This window comes from Apis florea, unplaced genomic scaffold, assembly GCF_048593485.1.
Source record: "Apis florea isolate Af1SG1 unplaced genomic scaffold, ASM4859348v1 contig_3170_pilon, whole genome shotgun sequence".
In the NCBI taxonomy this organism is placed as follows: Eukaryota; Metazoa; Arthropoda; class Insecta; order Hymenoptera; family Apidae; genus Apis; species Apis florea.
In genome coordinates this window covers 134,698-158,742 of record NW_028256714.1, presented here as the reverse complement: position 1 = coordinate 158,742, position 24,045 = coordinate 134,698, and the positions used below count along the sequence as shown (strand labels likewise).

General features: G+C 44.4%; 3 protein-coding genes across 9 annotated transcripts in view; 2 read left to right on the top strand and 1 right to left on the bottom strand.

Moving 5' to 3' along the window:
• Positions 1–24,045, top strand: part of Shrm (shroom) — a 168,936-nt gene that overhangs the window by 22,985 nt on the left and 121,906 nt on the right. Inside the window, exon 1 of one of the 3 annotated variants that reach the window (XM_086909879.1) lies at positions 9,885–10,570. The exons of 1 other annotated variant lie outside the window; for it this stretch is intronic. The gene's annotated coding sequence lies outside the window, so the exon portion shown is untranslated. Of the gene's footprint in view, positions 1–9,884; positions 10,571–24,045 lie in introns of those variants that run through there. One more of the 3 variants, XM_086909880.1, reaches the window with a different exon arrangement.
• LOC147657324 (uncharacterized) overlaps positions 1–24,045 on the bottom strand; it is a 231,195-nt gene that overhangs the window by 144,683 nt on the left and 62,467 nt on the right. The gene's annotated exons all lie outside the window — the stretch shown is intronic.
• On the top strand, positions 1,066–9,204 carry LOC147657325 (uncharacterized). 4 transcript variants are annotated; one of them, XM_086909883.1, is made up of 9 exons: positions 1,066–1,348; positions 1,417–1,803; positions 2,084–2,197; positions 2,381–2,677; positions 2,775–2,983; positions 3,065–3,274; positions 3,364–3,484; positions 8,541–8,731; positions 8,794–9,204. In XM_086909883.1, exons 1-8 carry the CDS (start codon positions 1,292–1,294, stop codon positions 8,616–8,618), a joined length of 1,473 nt encoding a protein of 490 aa, XP_086766009.1. In that variant the 5' UTR covers positions 1,066–1,291; the 3' UTR covers positions 8,619–8,731; positions 8,794–9,204. The 4 variants fall into 4 exon arrangements, with proteins under 4 accessions (XP_086766009.1, XP_086766011.1, XP_086766010.1 ...); XM_086909885.1 differs by lacking the exon at positions 2,084–2,197; XM_086909884.1 differs by lacking the exons at positions 8,541–8,731; positions 8,794–9,204 and adding an exon at positions 5,413–5,664.

Sequence of the window (24,045 nt, the reverse complement as noted above, 5' to 3'; positions counted from 1 at the left end):
CCTACAGGAATGCAGTCGTGGCGGCCCACGCGGCCTCAAGTACCACCACTCTCCATCTCCGTTTCTCCGACGCTCGCCTCCTCCCTCTCTCTCTCTCTCTCTCTCACTCTCTTTCTTTCTTTCTTTCTTTCTTTCTTCGTTTTCACCGGATCTAATCCCCCGTAGGGCCACGTCGCTCGAATACGCGCGCCGTTTCCACGCTCGAGCGCATTGTTGTATTCGGATTATCGCGGAAACGCGGAGGAAGGGGAAGCGCGAATCCTTTCGATCGAATTTGGCTCGATGAAAATTTTCCTCGGGGCGAGAGAGGAGGATGGCGAGGAGGAGGAGGAGGAGGAGGTGAGCAAGACGAATCCGTTACTACTCTTGTTCCCGTATCGTGGGTGAAATCTGAACGTCTCGGGGAATGAAACGCGGTAATTCATCGGGCGAGTGCAGATTCCTCGATTAAAACCGGGCGAAACGTTCTACGATACGATAAATCGTTCGAAGCGCAGAAATTCGAAGCGAGGCCCGATAAATCAACCGGAAACCGAATCCGACGGTTACGGCGGATGGCTCGTTTACCTTCTTTTCCCTTACGCGAGGGACCGAAACGACGAGGCGCGAACCACCATCTCCCGATGATTTTTCCCATTTCTCGCGCCACGCGTGCGATTCCTGCTCCTCGATGTTTAATCATCCGTTCCCGAAAGGAGAGTAAATATACGCGTATCGCGTTCCACCGTGTAGCGCGTGGTTCTCGCGTGATCGAACGCGAGTCACGTCCCCTGTAAATAAACTTTTCACTCGGTCGAGCGAGTGGAACGAAGCGCGCACGACGCGGACGTGAAATTCGCGCCAGAGCGAGAGAGAGGGGAGGGGAGGAGAGAGGAGATGGCGGCGAAATCGACGTCCCCCCTCCGCCCCCCTTTCGACTTTTCCTCCGAGAGCGATCTCGAAGGATCTCGAAGGGGTGAAAAGCGCGAGCGGTTAAACGAGCTCTCTCTCTCTCTCCCTCTCTCTCTCTCTCTCTCTCTCTCTCTCTCTCTCTCTCTCTCTCTCTCGGGGGAAGATGATCCTGTTGGACGTTCAAGGTCGACCGCATGCGGCTCGAGGCCTTCTCGAGGAGGCGTCGATCCAGCCACGGCAAATTCGTTCGACTGTTTTCTTCGTCCCGCAGCTGTTCCCTTCCTCTTCTTACTTCACCTACGTTCAACGTGGTGGCACGTTCGCTGTCCCTTTCGTCGGTGCCACGTCTCGTATATCGCGTACACCGGATTTCTCTGCCTGTCCCTGAACTGTCCGAGGCATGTCGACGCCCGTGAGGAAAAACGGCGACTCGCACATGACCGAAGATGACACGACGGTACGAAACGATACACGGAATTTGAAATTTCGTTTCCTCGGTCGATGATTCGGTGGTTGGTTTGTTAGGTACCGACCTACAAGTTCGATGTTTCCTATCCTATGTATGGAATCGATGAATTAGATGATTACGAAGAGGGGCGAATCGACGAGGAGTCGGAGGAGAAGGAGAAGATAGACGAGGAAAGCCCTGCCTGGGATGTTGACGAGGATCGCGAGGATTACGAAAAGAAAGTAGAGGAGGAAGAGGAGGAGCGGCGGCGGCGACGGCAGCAGCAGGAAGAGGAGGAGGAGGAGGAGGAGGAGGAAGAGGAGGGGGTGGAGGAGGAGGAGGAGGAGGAAGTAGAGGCGGAGGAGGAGGAGATAATTTCGTTGACAGTTTCGGAAAAGACCGAAGAGGAAGTGGTGCCAGAACCTGTGGAATCCGATCGCGTGTTCCCCGAGATACCTGTAGAGGTGCGCATAAACCTATCATTCTCTCTCATTCTACCCGTGGAATTGCTATTCCTCACGACCTTCGTGATACATTAAGATTCCGTGGCTCTAAACCGTCCCGCCACGGGCTTCTCGCCGTTTCTCCTCCTTCCCTTAATCCGTTGATATTTGCACATAATGGCCGTGCGATCGGTACACATTGTAAACGGGGAACATGTAAATAATAAAGAAATTTCTCGCATAACTCTCTCCTTGTTGTTTTCTCTTCTTTCTTTCCTTTTTTCTTCTTCTTCTTTGCCAGGTTACCGACCGTGATGCGATTATCGCCAAGTTAAAAGAGTTGCAAAACGAAAAAAACGATTTGAAACGCAGGAATAGAATGCTAGAGATTTGGGTCTTTCGGAATTTGAAGAAGGTCAGCCTAAAAGTGGATTCTTTCCTCGTCTTCTCGCGAAACGAATAACGATAATTTCGTTATCTTTTTCGCGAAGAGACAGAGAGACGGAGAAAGAGAAGAAAAAAAAAAGAGTAATCGGGATCGAGTTACACCCTGACCGAGTTCAGTACGTATCACAACTTCGTTATGATCGTTCGTTAGGCTCAACAGCGAATCACACCCATGGATCGTACTAAGACCATGGATCAGATGGAAGAGATATACAGGGAAGAGCTGCGCGAATACAAGATTCAGATCGACGACATATTGAATCGGCAGTCCGAATTGTCCTACGATTTGCAAAATTATCAAGAGAAGGTGAACATGCTCCGGCAGGACGATAGTCGAATCTTCACGGAGTTTTTGGATCGTCAAAAGGAGATATCGATCGGTTTGATCTTCTCGAAAACCGGCAGAAAAATCACCGACAAGTTGATGGAAAACTTGATACATCGCCAGGTGTTTTTTTTTTTTTTGTTACGTGATCTTCCTATCGTATCTATCGTTTTCTTCTTTCTAAATCGATTCACGATTATTCTCGATTATATCGCGCCAGATAACACGACGCGAAGTTTTAGCCAAACTACGCCACAACTACGTCTATCTTCAACATCGTCTCGACGACTTGAACGTCCATCTCAGACTGGCCGAAGATTTAGGAGCAGGAATGACCACGATGGAATTCGAGGCGCTTTCGGTCGCCAATATCGGATACAAGGACCGTGTGGATGAAAGGGAACGCGAATTGGAGAAGCTGCGAATCAAGTGCGACGCTTTATCCCCATCTTCGATATCGCGTATATCGAATACGCGCGCATAGTCATGCTTCCGATTTTTTTCGTTCAGAATCGCAGAGACGGTAAACGGCGTGGCTCAATACAAGGAGAAAGAGGTGTGCGTGCTGGAGGATATAGAATTTGAGGAAGAAAATCTGGAGGAATGCCGCAAGAGGAATACCGAGTATCGAGAACGGTTGAACAAGGTTCACGTGAAACTCAACGAGATACGGGACGAGTTGCACGAGAGAAATATTTCCGCCGGACTTTTGGTAGCTCGGTACGTTTCCCACCCTTACCACCCTTTCTCGTCTTTTTTTTGTATCGCGTAGCGCCAAGCTTTTCTCATCGCCGAGTTTTCCCGTTTAGGGAAGAGTTGATGGAGATGCAAAAAATGATGGTGTTGAAAGAGCAACTCAAGGACAAGATCGCGACCATCAAACGCGAAATCGAATCTTTCGAACCGGCTAAACAGCAGTTAAGGAGAATGGTAAGCACAATGAAGGCGGTTCTCCTCTTTTTACCTTCCTCTTCGAAATCGATCGAGGAAAAGAGAGGAAATTGTTGTCCTATTTATAGACACTTCGGTTCGATTATCGTAACAACCGATTTCGTTTATCTTTACGAGGATTTCAAGATCGATCCGTCGACGCGATCACGGCCATTATATCGATCGAATAACTCGAGTTACGTACAAATAATATTTTTCCGTATTAATCGTGAGATCGGATCCGCGACGAACTTGTTTCGCAAAATTTACGTTTGGCCGCGCACACTTTTCCTCTTAATTCCGAACCGAGTTTCTCAAAGTATTCAGCACGTTCTTTTCTTTTCCCGTTGTAAATTGATCGCCCGAGAGAAATATCGATTCTCTCCGTTTTTGGAAACGGTTCGATTCTCGATTTTTTATATTTCTTTCGGACCGAAAGAAAAGAAAAAGAGAAAGGAAAGAAAAAAAGGAACGATCGCAAAAATCGGAATATCGAAATTTCGGTTTCGGATACGGATAATTAATAGAACTCGTTTCGCTAAGAATGATCTATAAAATTCATACTTTGCTCGATTCTTCAACTTCCCTTGACAACCGGATCGTATATCTTTCGTACGTTCGCCAATTCGATTTTTACCAGGCTGAGGTTTCGTAATCGATGAGTTGGCTTTAGTTAGATTAGCAAAAGCAGCTTCATTGTCGGCGAGTGGGCAGTTTCATCGATTCGTCCACCCACTCGGGAACGGGATTATTTATAAAAGATTCCAAAGGTTATCCGCACGCTCACGCGCGATTCTAACTCGCTCCCTGGTCAACCCCGGAAAAGAATCCTATTCCTATTAATTTCATTTGTGGGCGTACAACTTTAAGTACTTTTTGCTCGACAAAATCGAACAAAGATGGATCTTCCCTTCTGTTTCGATCGATTCTCTTCTTCTCTCCCATTCGTTTCTTTTTCTTTTTTTTTTTTTTTCGACGAATAGTTTCTCGTATATCGCGCAGAAAGATGTCGACGCGTCGATTACGCTATTCTGTCAGATCCAGAGGAAAGTTATACGCAAAATGAGATGCGTGGCAAGACAGATAATTTAAATTTTTCGTACACGCGTATATACTTTTCGCGATCGTAAGATCTCCGTGACTCGACTCCGTGCTCGAACTTCACGAACCGTTAGAATTCGGTATCGACTACCTGGCCGCACGATCTGCGACCGATACGCACCGAGAAAATTCTTTTCTTTCCTACCTTTTTAAACATTCCATTTACTCGTATACCTGACCTTCGTCATCGGTGCGCATCTTCCCGGAAACTGTTCAAGTTTTCCTCGAACGAACGAACGAACGAACGAAAGTCGGTGCCGCGGAGAATCCTGTTACGACTTTCTTTCCTTTCTTTCCGTTCTTCGTATCCTCGCGTCTCGCGATTGTTCCGTGACCGTTTCCATGTTACGAGCGTTCTCGCTCGCGCGAGAGTGTTGCACGCGTCCAACAACGAGCGAGGGGATACGAGATAACGACACTTACGGGGAGACGCCGCGTAAGCCGCGTGGCTGGTTAAAGACAACGGCATGCGAAACACAGGAGAGAAATCCCGTGGCAAATTATGCAGATCTGACGTATTTGCATTTAGTTAGCATACATGCCGTTCGTTGCACGCCTCAGACTTTCATCTATTTACCATAAAAAAAGTACACGATCCCGATGAGGATCCCTCTCCCCTGGCTCGGGGTCCCGCGCCTCGCCCTCCTCGTCCATTACTACGATCGACCTTACCCGCGCTTATTTTTCCACCATTCGAAATAGTTACGGATAAATTGCCTCGAGTATGTAAAACACGAGACAACGAACCTATCCCCACAACAGTTTTCGTTGAAAAATCCTTCCTCCATCTTATTATCAGTAATTTCTTTTTTTTTTCCCCCTTTCAGATGTATAGAAATAGTTTGGCAAATAATTTTTTCTACTGACCAATTACCTTTGATATACGTTATCGACGAGGAAAACAACGAAGGCGACCAACGATTTATTTTTCTTTTGTTACGAAACTTCACTTTTCCATTTTTTTTTTTTTTTACGATCCTTTATTTTATACATATATCCCTTCGCCTCTTTATTTTGCAATCCATATTTTGTTAAGAGAAACTTTTCAAAAAAATTGAATAAAGCTGTTTTTTCTTACACGATTGCACGTTTATATCGTAAAAAGAAGAAGAAGAAAAAAAAAAATTCGTAAATCCATCTTTATGCGTACAATTACGCGTGTATTTGCAACGCGATAACGGCGATTCGACGTCGAATAGTCGAATTAGAGATCGATGCACAATCTTTAGCATATAGCTAACGATTTTTGCAATGTGCAATCCCGTGCGATTCGACGCGCATTTCGGTGAAATTTAACACGTCGTTTGTTTCGCACTCATACTCATATACAGTTTATACACACTCCACTTGCATGCCTCGCTCTTTCAATTGTCCGAGCTCGAAGTGGGACGATCGATCTGTCTTGATCGCTTTGTTTGTTCTTGCAATGAGATTACGAAGGTTGGCCGCATTCGATGTAACAACGGTACAGTAGTCGTAAGCTCGAGCGTGAAAATTATTCTTTTGAAAAATTATACGGGGAGGGGGGAGAGGGGGGAGGGGAAAGAGCGCGCGATAAAGCGCAAAATGGGAACGATAACGGCGTAAATTGTTTCGGTGGAAGGGAAGGGGGAAGGAGGAGGGGTGGGGCCGTTGAAATTTCGCGAGTGGATCGACGCGGCCTGGCAATTACGCGAACGCGGAACCCTTCCCGTAAAAGGGAAAACGCGCGTTAAGGAATCGTGTCCATTCTCAAGGTCGACCGGTATCCTACCGGCTCCTACCGTACACTGCATAACGCGTTTCTATTACGCGGTCAATTGCAGCGATTGTTGCGTGTCTCTCGCAATCAGCGCCGCATCACGTGTGTGCTTTCTCTCTTTTCTCCCCCTCCCCCTTCATTTTTTCTTCTCTTTCTTTCTTTTTTTCTCTCTTCCTTTCTTTTCCACCTCCTTCGCGAGTCACCATTGCTCGGCTCTTACTTAAATTAAAAAAAAAAAAAAAAAAAAAAAAACGAGACTTATTATTGCCACAGAGAGGCATCGTTTCTTTCCCACCGGAGAATAGGATTAATTTAACGCGATTAGGTGTCGAATGGCCGGTGTCGTAACTGTAACACGAGTATCCCGAGTGTGTACGCGAGTTGGGAAAAATCGGGATGAATCGGGGGGTGGCAAATTATCACGAAGGAGAGGAGGGGGAGATTAACGTTTAATAGGTACGAAAAATAATGAATGAAATGAATCGACCGATAAAATCACGCGAACGATTTTATTTTTGGACGCGCATCTCGCGTAATTGGTCGAATATTAAGACTTACGATCGATTCGCGTGTCTGCTATAAATCATCTTCTCGAAGTGTCGAGCCAACGATCCCACGATTTCACGAGAAACGGAGAATTTTTGTTACATGTTACACCAGAGGATATATATTGTTTGAGAATTGTACACGTATCGATGGATCTCTAATGGACAACGTAACAACGACGGTTGATCGACACGGCATAGGGATCTTTGTTTCCCGAGGTTTTATTTGGTGCGACGACGATATGATTCACATGGTGTCTTATTATACGCATAAAGAAACGACGTTAAGAACGTAAAACGAGCAAGTGACATTTGTCTCGCGATTCAATCCTACCGCTTGCTCCAAAACGAGAAAGCGTTCGTTCGTTCGTATCGATCTTCGACCCAGATTCCCATATGATGCAACGTTAAAACGAATTTTAAGAAGGTCGCGTTGCGCAACGTTAGAAAGAAGATCTCGAATTTAGCAATCGGCCGGGATCGTAAGCAGTCGATCCGGTCATCGGGACACAAAGCCGCCTCCTTTCCTCCTTGAGGATTGCGCCACGCGAAAATAGCGTAATCATGGTGATTAACGAGAGAACTATGTCTCCGAGAGATCTCGGTGTTCTCGGTCTCGTCGTATGCATACAGGAGCAGCTCGATCGGAAACACGCAGCCACGTGCGTGACACGTATCGTGACGGACAAACAATGCCGCGGATCGATACGCGGGGCAACTCGTATTTTAAATACAAGCAGACAACTGTGACACGCCGCATACCTTCGCTTTCTTTCCAACCGACAACAACCTGGCTCGAGTGACGCACGGTTTCCCGCTCGAGGACCGCTCGTCCTCGCCGTCGTCGAGAGTAAAAGCGGTCGTGAGTCGCGAGCGCGCACTCGAGTATTTAGCAATGGTTTAATCGGTAGCGATGATCGTCGAATCCGACTTCCAAGTGGCGCGGGACTTCGCGACGCGCGCCGTCCTTGACAAAAGGGAAGGCAGATGGTCGACAAGACGATGAAACGTCGACGCGCTCGACGTGCCACGCCGGTACGCGTGGTAATGGTATGCGTAACTTGGAGCCTTACCACGCCTGCCTTTCTTTCTCTCTCTCTTCTCTCTCTCTCTCTCCCTTTTCTTTTTCTTCCCCTTTTTCTTTTTCTTCCCAAACTGGTCAACAAGAACAAGAGGAATGTCGAACGCGTGGGAGTGCGCGGCAACGGCGTTCGTAAACTTTCTACGAAAAGTGAACGGAGGACTGATCATTGTTCGAGTTGAATTACGAGTTTTCCACTCGAAGCGAGCTTGGTCGAAAGAAAGACGAGACGAGAAGATCAAGAATCCATTCAACGAACGAGACCGTGTTTCTTAAAAGTACGAAATCGCGATTTTTATATACCGATAGACGGTATACGGGCGAACCGTGAAATCATACCGGATTACGTAAGTATATATCTCATAAACGTGTAATAAACGCGGAACGAGAATGTCGCGTTTCAGTCGCATTTTATGGAATGGCATTCGCGTGGGTGAATGGAAGCGAGAATGGACGCTCGCCACGATTTTTACGGCGTAGGGGAGATGTACGTCTTTTCGTGGACGGGGCCACCGATGTCCACGATAAACGTATTCGTACGAATCTGGTGTGGACGGTGATCCGTTATCGTTCAATTTCGTTTTACAGCTGCTCAGACGCAAAGATCGTCAAAGGAAGAAAAAGATACGCAATATAAGGCGATTCAAGCTAAGTATATACGGCTGAGGTAGGCTCGAGAAGTATCGCCGCCCACGTAGAACAATTTCGATGTATATAAACAGCACCTGCGGTTAGAAGATCCATTAGAGCTCGACGGAACTTTCTTCCTGTACAAGCCGGTACGCAAGTATGGAACTTACCGATTTCCTTCAGTCCTTGAAATATTAACATATTATCGCAGAGCGTCCGACTCGAAAAGGTTCGCCGCGTAACTTCGATATCATCGCTAGTACGGGCTTTAAGAGCAAGGGAACGTTCTAATTGCAAGACTGGATCTTCTCGACAACCGTGACTGCCGCAACGTGTGCGCTAATGTAAATTCGTCAGAGAGGCACTTTATCTTCGTCGTGGGAATCCGATGTGATAAACGATAACGTTCGATTTGACGGAAATGTATCGTACGCGATACGCCAAGAATTTTTATAGAAGCCCCTCGCCCCGCCGATGTCGACACGCCGACACGCTTTTCCCCTATTAAGCGATTTCTGCACTTCTATTTATCATTTCATACAATTTCACATTCCGGGATATGCAAATGATGATGAAACGAAACGATACCGCTCTCATGAAACAAACGATACGTGAAAAAAAATTCCCAAGCGTCTCTTTTTCTTCTCTTTTTTTCTTTCTTTTTTTCTTTTTTTTTTTTTTTTAACAACAACATCCATTAAATCGAACCTCGCGAATAGAAACGCCGTCATCTATCTCGATAAATTACTTTCACTGGTTCAGGCCATTCAGACAGATCGACGTCGATAATTGAAATAAAAATTATCGAACGAACTACTACTAACTCGAATCGACGAATAGGAAATGGAATAAAATGGGATCGGGTTTTTAGTCGGTCTGTTTAATTCGCTCTCGATTTCGAGAGAAACGATCCACCACTAGGTGGTAGGTTTCTACAACTAGATAGGCTAGACTCCGTGTGGAAAGGACAACACGCGGAAAACACGCGACGACGTCAGTCCACCAGTCCATCCTCGGAAAGACGACGCGCCTTTAATTACCTGCGTCTATCTTGCCTACAAATTTCGCATGGTGACTCCGCGCAACAACAAAGGAGAGAAGCAGCGTCGCGAACAAGAGAGGAGGAAGAAGGATAGAAAGTTGGGTATATATATATAAGGGAATATAAAGAAACACAGAGAGGAGGATAATAGACATAGATTATAGCGGCCGGTGGGGGCTGTACACGGAGCGGAGGAAGGAAAGAAGCGGGGTAGAGCGGTCGTTTGCCTTGGATCGCCTTCGAACCGGAGAGTCCAAGTCCAGTCCCGAGAGGCCGAACGCGAACTCAAGCTCGATCCCGATTCCGATCCCGCCTGATTTCCGTCCGCGTGCATTCCATCTTGTAGGTTCGGCCGCGATCGGCCGAGTTCGACCCGCCTCGGCTAATTCCGCCGTTCCTCGTTCCCTCTGCTCGGCTATGCTGTCGTGCAACTTCGGCTACAGTCGTGTATCAGCGCTCGCGCGGAGTGGATCGCGAGACGCGTCTCGTTTCAAATTCGACGGTGGAATGACGGTGCCTTTTCTACCGTCGTTACGAGACGCCAACAAGGACGATTGTTCGCGCATTGATGACGTTTTTTTACCTGCCTCCGCGATCATGTCACCGTGAATAGGGATCGTTATCGAACGATCGTTATCTCGGCCAAGAATTTCGCACGTGGTTTACCAACAACGAGGGCAGGATATAGCCGGCGCGTTTACGTGCTGTGCGTGTAACAGTGGATGTGCTCGTTCGATCTCTGTCGCTCGCCTCTCGTCGCTATCGCCGATTCCTCTTCCTTCTCTCTTCGGCTTGCTCTTCGGTGTGCCTTCTTCCACGAACTACGACCGGTCGTCATTCTGGAATAATAACGCTCGTCTGCTGGAATCAAGCTCCCGCGCTTAGCAACCGCTGAGAAAAGCTAGTCACCGGGTGAATCAACAGGTGGGAATCTGCCAACTTACAGGTATCTATTTCTTTCGATTTTTCTATTTCATCGGTCTCTTTCTCGCCAGCTGTCAGCTCGTTGCCAGGTGGCACGAAACGCGATTACGACGGCTACGACGATCCTTTCTACGGGCTCCTGTCTACGGGCTCGAGAACCCGAGACGACTCGTTCGAGTTGTTGTTTCTTACGTTTCGGAACGGAGCAGGGTGCCGGGCGTTATTCGAGGTGCACCTGCCTCCTTGGCCCTTGTTCCCTTTAGCGTACACGGTACAACACTACAGTTGCGCTTTCCTTTTTTTTCTTTTTTTTCCCTTTCGAAATCGTCGAAGTCGGAGTCGCCACACGTGCGAACGAAAATTGTATAGTGATCGTTACATAACGGCATCGTAATCGTTACCTCGATCGCAAACGAAATTAAACGCCGCGGCCAACAAGCCGTGAATTACATTACTTTTATACACATTCCCCTGTTATCCTGTTATTGTTCTCAGAAACGTAATCGGGGGAGAAAAAAAAAAAAAAAAAAAAAAGAAAACAAACAAAAAGTCGCGCATAACATTTCGCGATGCGCACCGTATCGCGCTTCGTTCTCACACGAGGCGAGAAGAAGCCGTGAATCTCCGCGGATTTTAACGGGTCGCGTTTCTTTCGTTTCGTCGGGAGAGGATAACGATTCTTACCGGATCTCCGGTATTCGTGGATCGCTCGCGAGAGCACGATGAACTGTTTGAACGGGCGCAGAAACGAGCTCGCAACGGGATATCGTGGAACGAGGTGCGCACATCTCCGATTCTATGTACTCACCATTAATAACACGCTAAACATTCTCAGCAAATTTTTCTCACACACGGACCCACGGCCATTTTCCACGTGGCACATTGTTCCGTCGCGTTTCTTTCCATCGGGAACAAAGATTACACGCGTTCTTCTATACTGCCTCGTTCATTAGTAATTTTCGTATTCGCTCGTTGTTGAGAAATGTGTTAGTAACGTGATTCTAAAAGCGTTAACCGTGATGAAACGCGTTTCGGGAACGATGTAATTAACGATTAATGTGGTTAAGATATCTCGTGATGATCTCGCACAACGAGTCGAACTAGAAAAAGATGAAAGAAAGAATTTACGTCGTCCGATTTACGTTTTTATTATTCGATTCGTGGCTCACCGCGCGGTCGTAATATCGACTCTCTTCGATCGTTTAAGCAGAAATTTTGTAAAACAATTTCTACAAATCGACGATGATTTTGCATCGTAAAATTGATAACATTCGTCTCGGAGTTTTTTTTCGTTCGTCGACCTTGACACCGGTTCGATATATAGCGTCGAGCGTGTTGGCCTTTACGTCGATAAATCCGTGGGTTGCTTCTTCTTCGAGTCGACTCCGTTTCCTTCTTCGGCGTCTTCTTTCGATACGATCGTTTTTTCGTTACGAATCTGCCTGGAGCGGATTGAAAATCGATCGACCAACGGATCCTCGTTCAAACACTTTAACACTCTTTGTTTTCCTTTCGTCCGGTTTATTAAAAATTAATAAACGATTCGATACACGCGAATGTAACGGCTGAAAATGGATCGGAATTAAAAAAAAAAAACAGAATTACTCGAATTACTGGAGTAGAAAATTTCGTATCGACGACCTTGAGGATTGTTCTCGTTCGATTATTCTTCGGATCGCATAGCGAGAAATCGTCATGAAGGATGGCGAAACTTGCCTTAGCTCGAGTTTGTTTCCCCGGTTGGTCGTTGCAATTGAAGACCTCGCCTCATGAATGAATCATGACCGGCTTTAAGGACACAAGAATTCTGCCGTATGAGGAACTACCGGCCATCGTTACAAGTAGCTACCTGCGCTTCTTAATTACGGGTCTCGGGCAAAAGGAAGAAACGCGAATGAACAGACGGTAAGAAGGGCGAATGTGATCCTTGTCGAAGTACCATTAACGCTAATAATAACCGATCGAATCGATTCGAGCAGGGTCACCACCTCTCGTGAACGAATTAAAGTGAAAGTTCGTCTATACGGTTCGTGTTTGACGGTTCGAGCTCCTTGTTTCTCATTGTTAGATCATCTCTCTCCAAGGGACGCGGATTGTTTCGCTTTGGAACAATCGTAAGACGACTTGTTTTCGCTGTGAATCGTGTCTACGTCGAGTTTACCGCTGCCACGGCCAATGAAAATTCCGAGTGGAAGTGAATTTATACGGGCTGTTACGGCGATTATGGAAGTCGTGGAAAGTACGAAAGTAGGGTAACGAAACTAATTTCTCTCTTTCTCTCTCTCTCTCTCTCTGATGGTGGTTTATATTCAGATAAAATCTGAATTCGAAATGGACGCGAAACGTTTCGAGTTCCAAGCCAACGGTTTGATCGGTAATTTCGAACACGCGTTTTCGCGCGAATCCCCCGATTTTCCGAATCTAACTGGTCGATAGAAATATCTGCACGACGATACGGCACGTATTATAAGTTGTGTATAACGTGTACCATCCAACGTGCCATGGGAATTCCAATCGAATTCAGCGTTAACGTATCGGGAGACGTCGTTCGAAGGCCCGATTGTTGTTAGAGAGAAGACGCGGCATGACGCATAATATAAACAGTACGTACATTCATCGCATGCTTCTTACGTCGATCTTATCGATGAAATATTTGGGTCGTAACACGAGCATGCTTCTTTTTTTTCTAGAAGGGATATCAACTTTCAGATTCTTCAATGGAGCAAGAGTATCACTCGGGTATTTATTACCGCTTGTTTTTCGAATGGAACTACTATTATTATACTCGAGAAGAGTCATTCATTAACAACGAATTCTCAAGTTGGAAAACTTTGAGAATAGCTTCGAATCGTAGTATTAATTTAATTAATAGATATAAATTATAATAGAAATAAATATTATTATGTGAAAAAAAAAAACGAATCGAAATAAAATTGTAAACGCACGAAATAAAATGCAGCGACAGAATTTTCCGATCGATTATTATATACTGTATATATACGCGCATTCTTCGTATAATTTTTTTTAACCGATATCAAAGGAATATAAATTTTACACAGATGCGTCGGCGAGCGGTACAAGCGGTAATTGTTAATATATCAAAGACGAGTTACGCAACCTTGTGCCTTTCACTTTCTATTTTAGATAAATCTCGATCCCGTGAATTTTTCCCGACAAATGATAGGAAATAGATGACTGCACGGATATAAATTACAACGACGTTCGAGATTCGATACAATTATAACATTACGTGTTTTTGTTTTCGCGCAAGAACAAGAATTGCGCAACTCTCGTTCCAATTACACTTAATATTTTCAACAAATCTCGTGATTACTCTTTTTTCTAAATATCATTTATCAGCTTTTGATCGAATAACATTGGATGCTTAAAGAAAAAGTGGCACGAGTGATGATATCTTCAACTCGAAGAAATTACTACGTGTAAATTTAATTTTAATTTAATAAAAAAAAAAAATTTTAAACTCTCGTATCAATTTTCCAATCTCCAATTAATCTTCCCCGTTTAAACGCAACGCAACAAATATTTCAACGTTTTCGTATTTAAATTTTTGTATCAAGTTTTTGTGCACTTTTCTCAAATGATGCGAAATTCATCAGAATACAAATGTTACAAGACTAATATATAAATTTTTTTGTATAGTTCGTTCGTAGACGATCCTTCTTTCTCCTGATAATCGTAGAGGAATTATTACTCGACCAGATTTTAAAATCGTTACGTCGTCGTTGATTAATTCGCTGTTTCTACATTCCGCCGTCTAACGCGGCGCCGCTGTCCGCTCCGTAACGGGATACATAGATATGATAATTCAACGACAACGAGAGGAGACAACGTAACGTCGACGCCGAGCATAGTTGAATTCGCACACTTATTGCTCGCAATCTCACCCTATATCTCGCACCGTATACATTTACATTTCATCCCGCTTAATTATTATTCGCATAACGAGCCAACCAACGTGGATATAATTTTTCGATCAACGTGGACCAAGCATCGTCCAAACGGAATTCGTACGGATATATATATATATATTTATATCGGTCAAGGCTCTCGAGCCAACAATTCGTATACGCGCGAGTCTCATGGGGCGGTTCGAGTTCTGTGGAATGGAAGAAGAAAGGTGTAGCGCATAGGTGAAACGCGGTTGGCGTTACCACGAATGGAGCACGTATTGCTCAACCAAAGTTGCGCGGGAGGCGTCCGTCTTTCTCGTTCTCGCGAATCCGCGCTAGTTCGCGGTAAATATAGGTTTAACCTGCCCCCGCCGTTCCCCGGTTGAAACGCCTATCCAGTTTGACTGGAACACGTTCCACTTTTCTCACAGAAGTTGGAACGATCGTTTCTGGGTCAATTTCCAATTCCAAGTAGAAATATTTGGAACTCGTTGGAAGTTGCAGGGTCATTACGGTATCCCGCGGAAGGAACGACGAGCGAACGTATTACGAATTCGTATTAGTATCAAATCACGCTACTAGGAGGAGGAGGAGAATCGCGCGGCATGACGAATGGCCGGGTCATTAGTGACTTGCTAATCTAGCAACTACTATACGAGGGCACGGATTTTTAGCACGGCAGAGATCGGGCCCGTAAGAACGCTGAGGAACGATCGCGCACCGGTAACCGGTAAGATCAGATTCCCGGCTCGCCACGGTTCTACGCCATAAATTGCCCACGCTGGAAACACACGATAATAATAGAAGTTTATTTGGCCGCGCGGCGTTGCTCAACGTTGCGTTTTACTATTATCTCGTTCGATGCACCGCTCGAACCGGACGATTAGAGAGACACGGGCGAACAAATGCACGCCTAATCGAACACCTCTGAACCGTACGTTATTTCTCCAAATCAGTGGAGAGCAACGCGAAAATATATTTCCAATGATACGCGTGTACTGGAATCGTTGGGTAGGTAAGATTTTCGAAAAATAACTCGGAGGATATCCTCGGGAAAAACTCGGGTGAACGACGGTGATATCTGAAAGGACGATCTGCGATTTACTCGGTCGACGACGGGCCTAGCCCGCGTGTATCTCCAAGCATCTCGAGCATTTCTCCTCTCCTCGTGGTTTCTCTATCCGGTTGCCGGCCCTCCTACCGTTTCGCACGTCTCGACCGGTTGTTCTGTAGGGGAGCAGCGGATGCACGACGGACGACGAAACCGGATGTCCTTCGCTCCGAGAAAAAGGAGAGATTAAACGAGAAGTAATGTAGGATAACGAAGCGGCGGACGAGCCGCTTCAATACCGAGGAAACGAAGGAAAAGATCGATTTAGCCAATAACTTTCCCATTAATATTCCTGTTGGCAGCCAATAACTGTTCCATTATAATCGACGATTAAACCGTAATCTCGAGAAAATTAATGGGAGTTCAGGGGTTGCAGATCGAGACCAAGTGTATCGAGAGCAACGTGAAATTCTTCTGAATTCGTTCTGGTGTGTGTGTCTGCGTGTGTAACTTCATCGCGCGCTATTGCCGATTTATGATAAGCGGTTCGATAAATGTCGAGAACGCACCAACACCGGCACGTTATTATCGTTCCAATTTGCCTCGTGGTTATCTCTATCGAGGAGAAGAAATGGATAGATTTGGAATTAACTCAATCTAGGAGACGAGTATTTCCGTTCCATTTTTCCTCGCCAATTCGAAGAATAAAAAATTGTCTATTCCTCTTGTTCCATTGTGCGCTCGAAAAGAAAAGAAAAGAAACGATCGATTTACAAGTTGGGCGGTTCGATGCGCGATTTCAGATCGATGCGGCGGAGATTTATAATCGATAATAGATAACGGCAAGAGGGAACACAGAGAGGCGGTGGAGAGATAGTTCTCGAGGCCTTTGCTACCAATCGACGATCCTTGCCGCGGAGCTCGAGTCATTTGCGACAATGAGCGATTCTGCAAATGTCGATGACACGCCGTGCGAAACTAACCGGTCATTGTGCAAGCGGTTCGCGAACCACGGACAACCCTTGCGAAATTACACCGACCTCAGCCAACCTTCCAACTATATATATATATATACACCTAACTGTTTTCTTCGAGATGTAGCAAAACTAATTCGATTCTCCATCCGGAATATTTGTCTGAAAAGTGCGCTCGCATAGCAAGCATAAAAGTCAGAGTATGGAGAGATAAAGTAAAAGCAAAGGAGATTCTTATAGTTTTCTTCGTAAAATTCATAATTTAAATTGTTGTAAATTTTTACAACCTATTTATAAAGATAAAATTAAAGGAAATATAACTGGAATGAATTTAACACGTATCCATCTATCTATCTATCTATTGTAAAAATTGTAGGAAAATTTTTAAAAATCTAAACGAAAATTATAAATTATTCCCGTTTATCGTTGCACTCAATTATCAATACTAGTTAGAAAACTGTGCTTCTCTCAGTTTTCTCGTTTTCTCGAACGATCGATAGACGAAACATATCGCGCTATTCGTTACCAAACGTGTTTCCTTGTAAATATGAAAAAGAGCGCATAATACCACTTTTTCTCCGTATCCGTATATAATAGATAGATTTGCGCATATGCAAAAGAAGATAAGTTATCTCGAACAGGGACGTGGACAAAGGAGTCCGTCCGTTGGCAACAATGGCGAATATTTTTCTCTCGAGCCGAGAGTTAAATATTGTCCTTTCCATAGTCAATACGTTATCTGCTCATTTCCATATGATAGGTCAATGATAAGATTTAAGAACGTTCTCCGGTTCACGGTAGCTCGCGGTGGACCCCGATTCCTTTCTTTCTCGCGTTTGTTTCCCGCTCGAACAAACTCGAGTGTCGGCGTCGCGCGGCACAAAATCAAACTTTATCGATCATCTTGAAAAATCATAAGAGTCCTTGGCTGAAATAAGGCCACGCGTATAACGCCTCGCCAAGAAATCGCGATATACGCAATCGACGTTTCAACCGAGTGGAGATCGATCGAAGAGAAGATGAATTTCCAGATAGACGAAAGCCGAGCAATAAAACTTTATTTACAATCGGACAATTTTCTGAGATGGCGCGTTATGGCGTACCATTGTACGTGGTCGAGTTTATTTCGCTCGTATCGACTTTTCCCGCGGATTCGATCAAGATGCATCGAATTGTTCGTGCCATCCATTTATCTCGATCTTCTTCGAGAAGAACGAGAATTTTTCGCTTCTGGATCCCGGATTTTTAAATTAGCGAAACTTTAAAATAATCGAACGTTTATTTCTTCTTTCGCTCGTTCGTGGGATCGGAATTCGATTCCTATCCCATGATTTCGAGATCGCGATTCGATAAAGTTTTCGAATCGATCGTTGCACGAAAAAACAGATGGCCATTTAGAAAACGGTAGCCGGGAATAACATTTCCGGTATGCGTTGTACATCGTCCAACGTTTTATCGCTGTTTTATCCAGTAGCGCTGCGTTATCCAGTGGCGTTCGATTTTCTCCGCTTGTTTCCTCTTGCCTCCGAAGTCAAGGATCGCGATTCGATAGCGGAGCGACGATGCGTGAACGCCGCTACGCCGATACCCGAACCAACCCATAATCCCATTATTACTTTAATTAGCGCCCTCTCGGCTATCCGAGATGCGCCCGACCAATCTTCTTATTCCACATTCGCATTTCGGAACAATGATAACGGAATCGAACGCTCTTTCGCTTCGATCCCTTTTTTTTTTCGATCGAAAAAAAGGATTCCGCGAGATTGATACCGATTCTCTGGTTAGAATTTTATCGTTTATTTCTCCATCTACTCGATGATAGAAGCTGAAAAAAAGACGAAGAAAACGCGTAGAAACGTTCAATTTTAAATTTACTTTAATTTACTTTTTTTATACCAAACGTTTCGTTCGATCGTGATACGATACGATCGAATCGACGAATCGTTTTATCGAATGTGAACGTAAATTTATACAAAAGTATAATAAAGTATTTTCTCTAATTTGAATCGCGAATATAGAAATTCTCCTCGTGAGTGATAAAATAGTCTTATCGAAGCAAAAAACGTTGGAATCCGGAAAAAAGCACGAGGATAGAAATTGATTAAAGAAGATTCTATGAAAATTTTGTTTGGCGAAAATGTTTGTTCACGCTTCATTTCATCCGTAGGATCGTTCAATATATTTCCATCTTAATAAATCCTTTCGCGACGCGACGAGCGTAAAGAAATTTTCGGACCGCGAAAAACCGTTATCGAGATTTTTCCCTTTCCATTTTCAACATTCCATCTTCGGATTGCGAATTGTGCGCGATAACGTATATATTTAACGATTCTGCATGGTAATAACGTATCGAAACGAGAAGAAAAACGTCAGGATAATATTTCCTGTCTATATCCATTTAAGTTGCGCAACTCGAGTTCACTTGCGACAGACAATTCTCTGAATGTCAGGTTAAACGGTGCATGATCGGAGTAGCGCGGTATAATACGCGGCAAGAAATCCACGACAAATTTATCCGCTTTGTTCCACGATTTTATTACTATTACGTGTCGCGATAAGATTTTCATCGGTAAATATATATATATATATATATAATTAATATATATGATATACGATTCGATAATTTCTTTGATCCGACAATTTCGCTGATCGATCACAATTTATTCCATTTTGGATAGAAAACGAGCACCTGAGTTTCTTAAATTATCGGAAAAATGAAAAAAATTATCGAGATCTAAACTCGTCAGAGCTTAGATCTTATATATACATTATTATGGAATGGAATAAGAAAAGCGAAAATCGAAATGTCAATATAGTTATCGTTCGTTACGTTACCTATCGTCCGGATATTATAATAGACAGAATTGTATTTCGACGAAGGATAATAAATCATAAATAGAAATTGTAATTGCCGTTCGAGCAATGGTAGATTCGATTTTTACGAATTCATCCATCTCCGATCCTTCTATAATTATTTATTTCTTATTTGCCAATTGTCCTTGGAACGCGAACAACAATTTTCTTCCACCATCCAGATTCCAAGAAGATTCTCCACCGTTTGTCCACTTTGTTCTCGCTTGCGATTAACCCACATGTGATGACTCATCCCTGTGTCCGGAATCCACGATAATGGATTAGAGCGGTACGGTGATAATTTTCCGTGTCGCGCGTCGTTTGCCTTCGCGTCCCTTCTTTGTGCTCTTGTAAAATGAAAGGAAAAGGATGGGTCAGCTTGGTCGAATTCTTTCTTCGACGGGAAAAATGACATTTCCATGATCCACTAGGGATTCGTGAGACAGCGAGGCATTGTTACAGGTACCCCGATTGTTGACTTAGGTCTCGAGCCAGGATAAACAGAGATAATGAGAGACTCCTCTCTTTCTCTCTTTCTTCTTCCCTCTTTGCATTTCTATCGTATCGTGATTTCGATATCGAGCAAACACGTACGTTTGTTATCGCCGAGAGTTCCACTTTCTTTCGATCGGGATTTACCGCCGTAATAATTCGCGACGTTTATGGCGGAACGCGATCTCGAACGAGATTTGCTCGTTCCGAAAGATCGATCGGAAATAGGTTAGAGAGTCGAAATCTTTCGAATTTATATCGCGCAAAGAAAGAATTTTAAAAGAATTTCTTCGCCGAAAAACATCTTCCAAACATATTTATATTTAACGTTTTAAAACGAAAATGAGTATTCCATTCTCGGTTCAACCGACGAGGAATACCGACGTATGATTCGTTATTATCGAGCGATGGTTCAATTATTGGAAGCCGTGCAAAAGGAAGAGAAGGGGAAGAACGACTGGAAAGGAAGAGAATTTGCCGGTCGCTACAAATTTGGCCATCGAACGTGTCGCGATTACCAAAGCGTTCCGGCAAGTTACGCGAAAATTTAGATTGTTTCCGTTCCCATTCGATACGCAGCTTCGAAACATGAATTCGTTCGTTACAAGAATTCGATAGTAAAGAAAAAAAAAAAAAAAAAAAGAACAATCATTTTCTTTACTCGTAATAATAGCTTGTTTTCAAAAGGATAATCATTTTCGAAATTATCTGTAAATGATTCTCAACACATATTTCATTCTCTCTCTTTCTTTTCTTTTTATCGCTTCTTATTTCCTTTATATTATTCCTCCAGAAATGAAAGTTAACGACTATCCAAGACTCGCGAATTCATAGAAAAGTTTGATTATCCAATAAAAAAGACATCAAACGTATTTAATTAATCCTAATTCATTAACCATATCTTTAAACTCTCGATCTATTTAATTGCATCGATTATACGTATCATACGTTCAATTAGGCTGAACGATTACATCTATCTCGATCAAAGATTTCTAAATTTTTCTTCTTCTTCTTCTTCTTCTTCTTCTTTTTCTTCTTACTCGAGGAATAAAATTGAATACAACGAAATATCCATTGGTGGTGATGACGCGCGATTCGAACAACCGATGTCGATCGATCTCTAGACCAGTTAAGAATTTATCTCTGGAATTGTTATTTTAATTTTGCGAACGAATACAATTCCAAAATGTTCGACTCGACTCGTCGAAATTTACAAATTACTCGAGATATAGTTTCGCTATATACTTCTCTATCGATCTCATTATTTTCACCGAGTTGCTTAACGGTACGCTTAGAGAATCTGCGAAGCGTGCTCGTCTCGAGCTGACACAATCGGGTCGCCTCGAACGTACACGGGGATTCTATCGCTCGTTCACCGCGCGAGATTTCACCATTTCAACCGTTGTTGCTGCTTCTTCTTCTTCTTCTTCTTCGTCTTCTTAGCTGCGGCTCCCATTTTTCTTCTGTTCGCGTGAAATTGTATCGGAGAAGTCAGCTCGCAACCAACTATGCTATACCACACGCGTCGCGTTTTCTTTCCCGAATCGCGCGTATGCATCGCCGCATTCTTGTCTCGGGGAGCAGAGGAACAGTTTTATTTTACGCTATCGTAAACGAGAAATTCTTATCGACGCGCATCGTTTCGCGTCTATCTATATAGCGCCGCGTTTCCACAAAACGCATAACTTCTTCTACTTTCTCGATTCGTCCGCGAACGAGGAATTCGAAGACGATCACGGTTCTTCTTCCCCGCTTTTAAGCGGCTAACTACGACGTGCTTATCTACGACACGAGATAAATACCCATGCGAAATGAAAAATTTCTCTACAGTTTGATTAGATTTATAGCATCCATTGGATCGTAACGCCGCGTCGTAAAAGAGATGGAAATCGTTTCGATTTCAATGTTGTGCATTTTTTTCACTTATCACGATTATTTTCACGATGAAACGTACCGAATACGAGATATACAGCGTTCGAAATTTCATACGCGCAACAGGCTAATGCACGGTTGTCGGTCACTTTACGAACAAATAAATCGTACGTACGTCGGTAGGGAAATAAGCGAAACGCGCAAACCGCAGAGATTTTGCAATCCTCCTACGGTTTCCATTGTCTCGGCGATCGGTATCGTTAAAAATCGTTGCCGACGAGCGATCGATGCCCATCGTGGCTTAATTAGCATCGATAGGACGTCGAGCCCTCCCCCTCTTATTGCCGGCTCGGTTATGCAAATGATGGCGAGCGGCCGCCGGATTAACGTCTCTCGTTGCGCGCCGATAAATTTCGCCTCTGCTTTCAAATTTCCATATCGATGTAACGCGGCAAGAGCAGCGATCCGTCGCGAGCGACTTACGATTCGCGAATACGAGTGGCAAAATCCAAGTGGTGCGCGTCGTTAACGCGGTTGGAATCATTTAGCACTGTCACGCCACCGTACACGGCGGTATCCTTCGTTCCTATCCTAACTTTCTCTCGATACGACTTACACGATATCTCGCGTGTAATTCACGTACGCGATACACTTCCGTTTGTAAGTGAGCACACCGTGTAAACACCTCCTTGGATCGTAATAACGCTAATCCAACGCTCGAGACGCAAATTTCGCTGATTTTTGCATATCTATTCTGTTACTTCACTTTATCGCGTAAGAATTTAATCGCGATTCTACGATACAATGATAATGACGATACATCGTCAACGGTTGGTCAAAAATAACGAGTGTATAACACGCACGAACAGACGTGAAATGTACTGACATTTGGAATGCAAGTGTCGATCAAGAGAATCGATAAGTGTCGATAAGCAGCGTGCGGGGGTACAGTCGTTGGTATATATTCACGCACTTGATCGCGTCGGTCGTTGTAACGAGATTTAACCTTTCCTTTCGTCCGTGTTCGCCAGCCGGAACGCAACGCCAATTCTTCTGTTCTTCGGATCTTCGTACATCGACAACGTACGGGATTCAACGAGGATCGATTTAAGAAACGGGGAATCCGGTTACGTTTCGCGCGAGATTAAGAAAGATGGAGAAAATTATCGCACGGGTGGTAAATCTCGAATCCGGTTTCGCATTCGCGTCGACCTGTTGCTCGAGATTTAAATTACGCCACGATAGACGATTGATTTAGAACGTTGGCACGAAAAGATTCGATCTGTCGGGCGATTCGGTCGGGGGGAAATATGTGTACGCGTTTCCAAATGATGGAGTAGTGTCTATACGCTGGTGCTCGGCCAGCGTCGATTATAAAACGATACAACGAGCCATTAAATGGGATAGCTTTTCATTAAACGATTTTTTTCCCCCTCGATGTTATCGGTGTGAAACGGCACCGTTATCCAACGTCTTGCGCAACCGACCCACTCCCCCTTCGTGAGATCGGTATTCCACGAGATTTCCTATCTCCTATCCGATTGGCTTTTCCGTGCGAAAACTACCAGCTTCGTGGGAATCGATGTCGGCTCGTTTAACGCCAGAGAATCCTTAAACCGAGAGGGATAAAGATCGATTTTATCGCCGTTGTTCGCCCGAAAACACGAATTTAGGTGGGGGTTGGGGCTCGATGAAATTGAACGTTTCCTTCGCGTTAATTCCCTCGGTCGAAAATGTTTCTGTTCGTAAAATATCGACACGGCATTCGTTCGTTCGGCAAATTAGCCTATAGGATAAACTAGGATAAACGACGGGGAACGAATCCATTAGATCTGGCCGGGTATTGGAGTTTTCGAACGAAACGGCGTCACCAATCTGGATCCGGCGTATTAACCGAGAGACGACGAAAGAGCTTTACAAGCTGCGCCGAGCCGAAAAAGGAATATGTGTTCTTATTCTCGCGATCGGTTGCGGGAAAAAGTGTGGCCGTGTACGTATAAACACCCACGCATTACGTCTCTCCATGGGATTTATACGTATCCCTTGTTTAACGTCATAAGCACGGAGAGAAGCCTCGACAGCCGAACAAGCCACGAAATTAATTTGTAACCGGAAAACGTAGGCAAGTCCGTGATACCTGCGCCTCGAAGGCTACGCTGGCGGGGAGAGATTTACAGGGGAGAGATAGATTCTAATATCCTTTCTTTATATCGGACTAATATATCGCGGCTCGATCCGATACATAATGGGGCATTGTTCCAGATAGAGAGTTTATTCGGAACCTTGGGGCGTCTCGTTAGGAGGGAACTAATTGAAACGATATCTTTTTTTTCTTCCCCCCCCC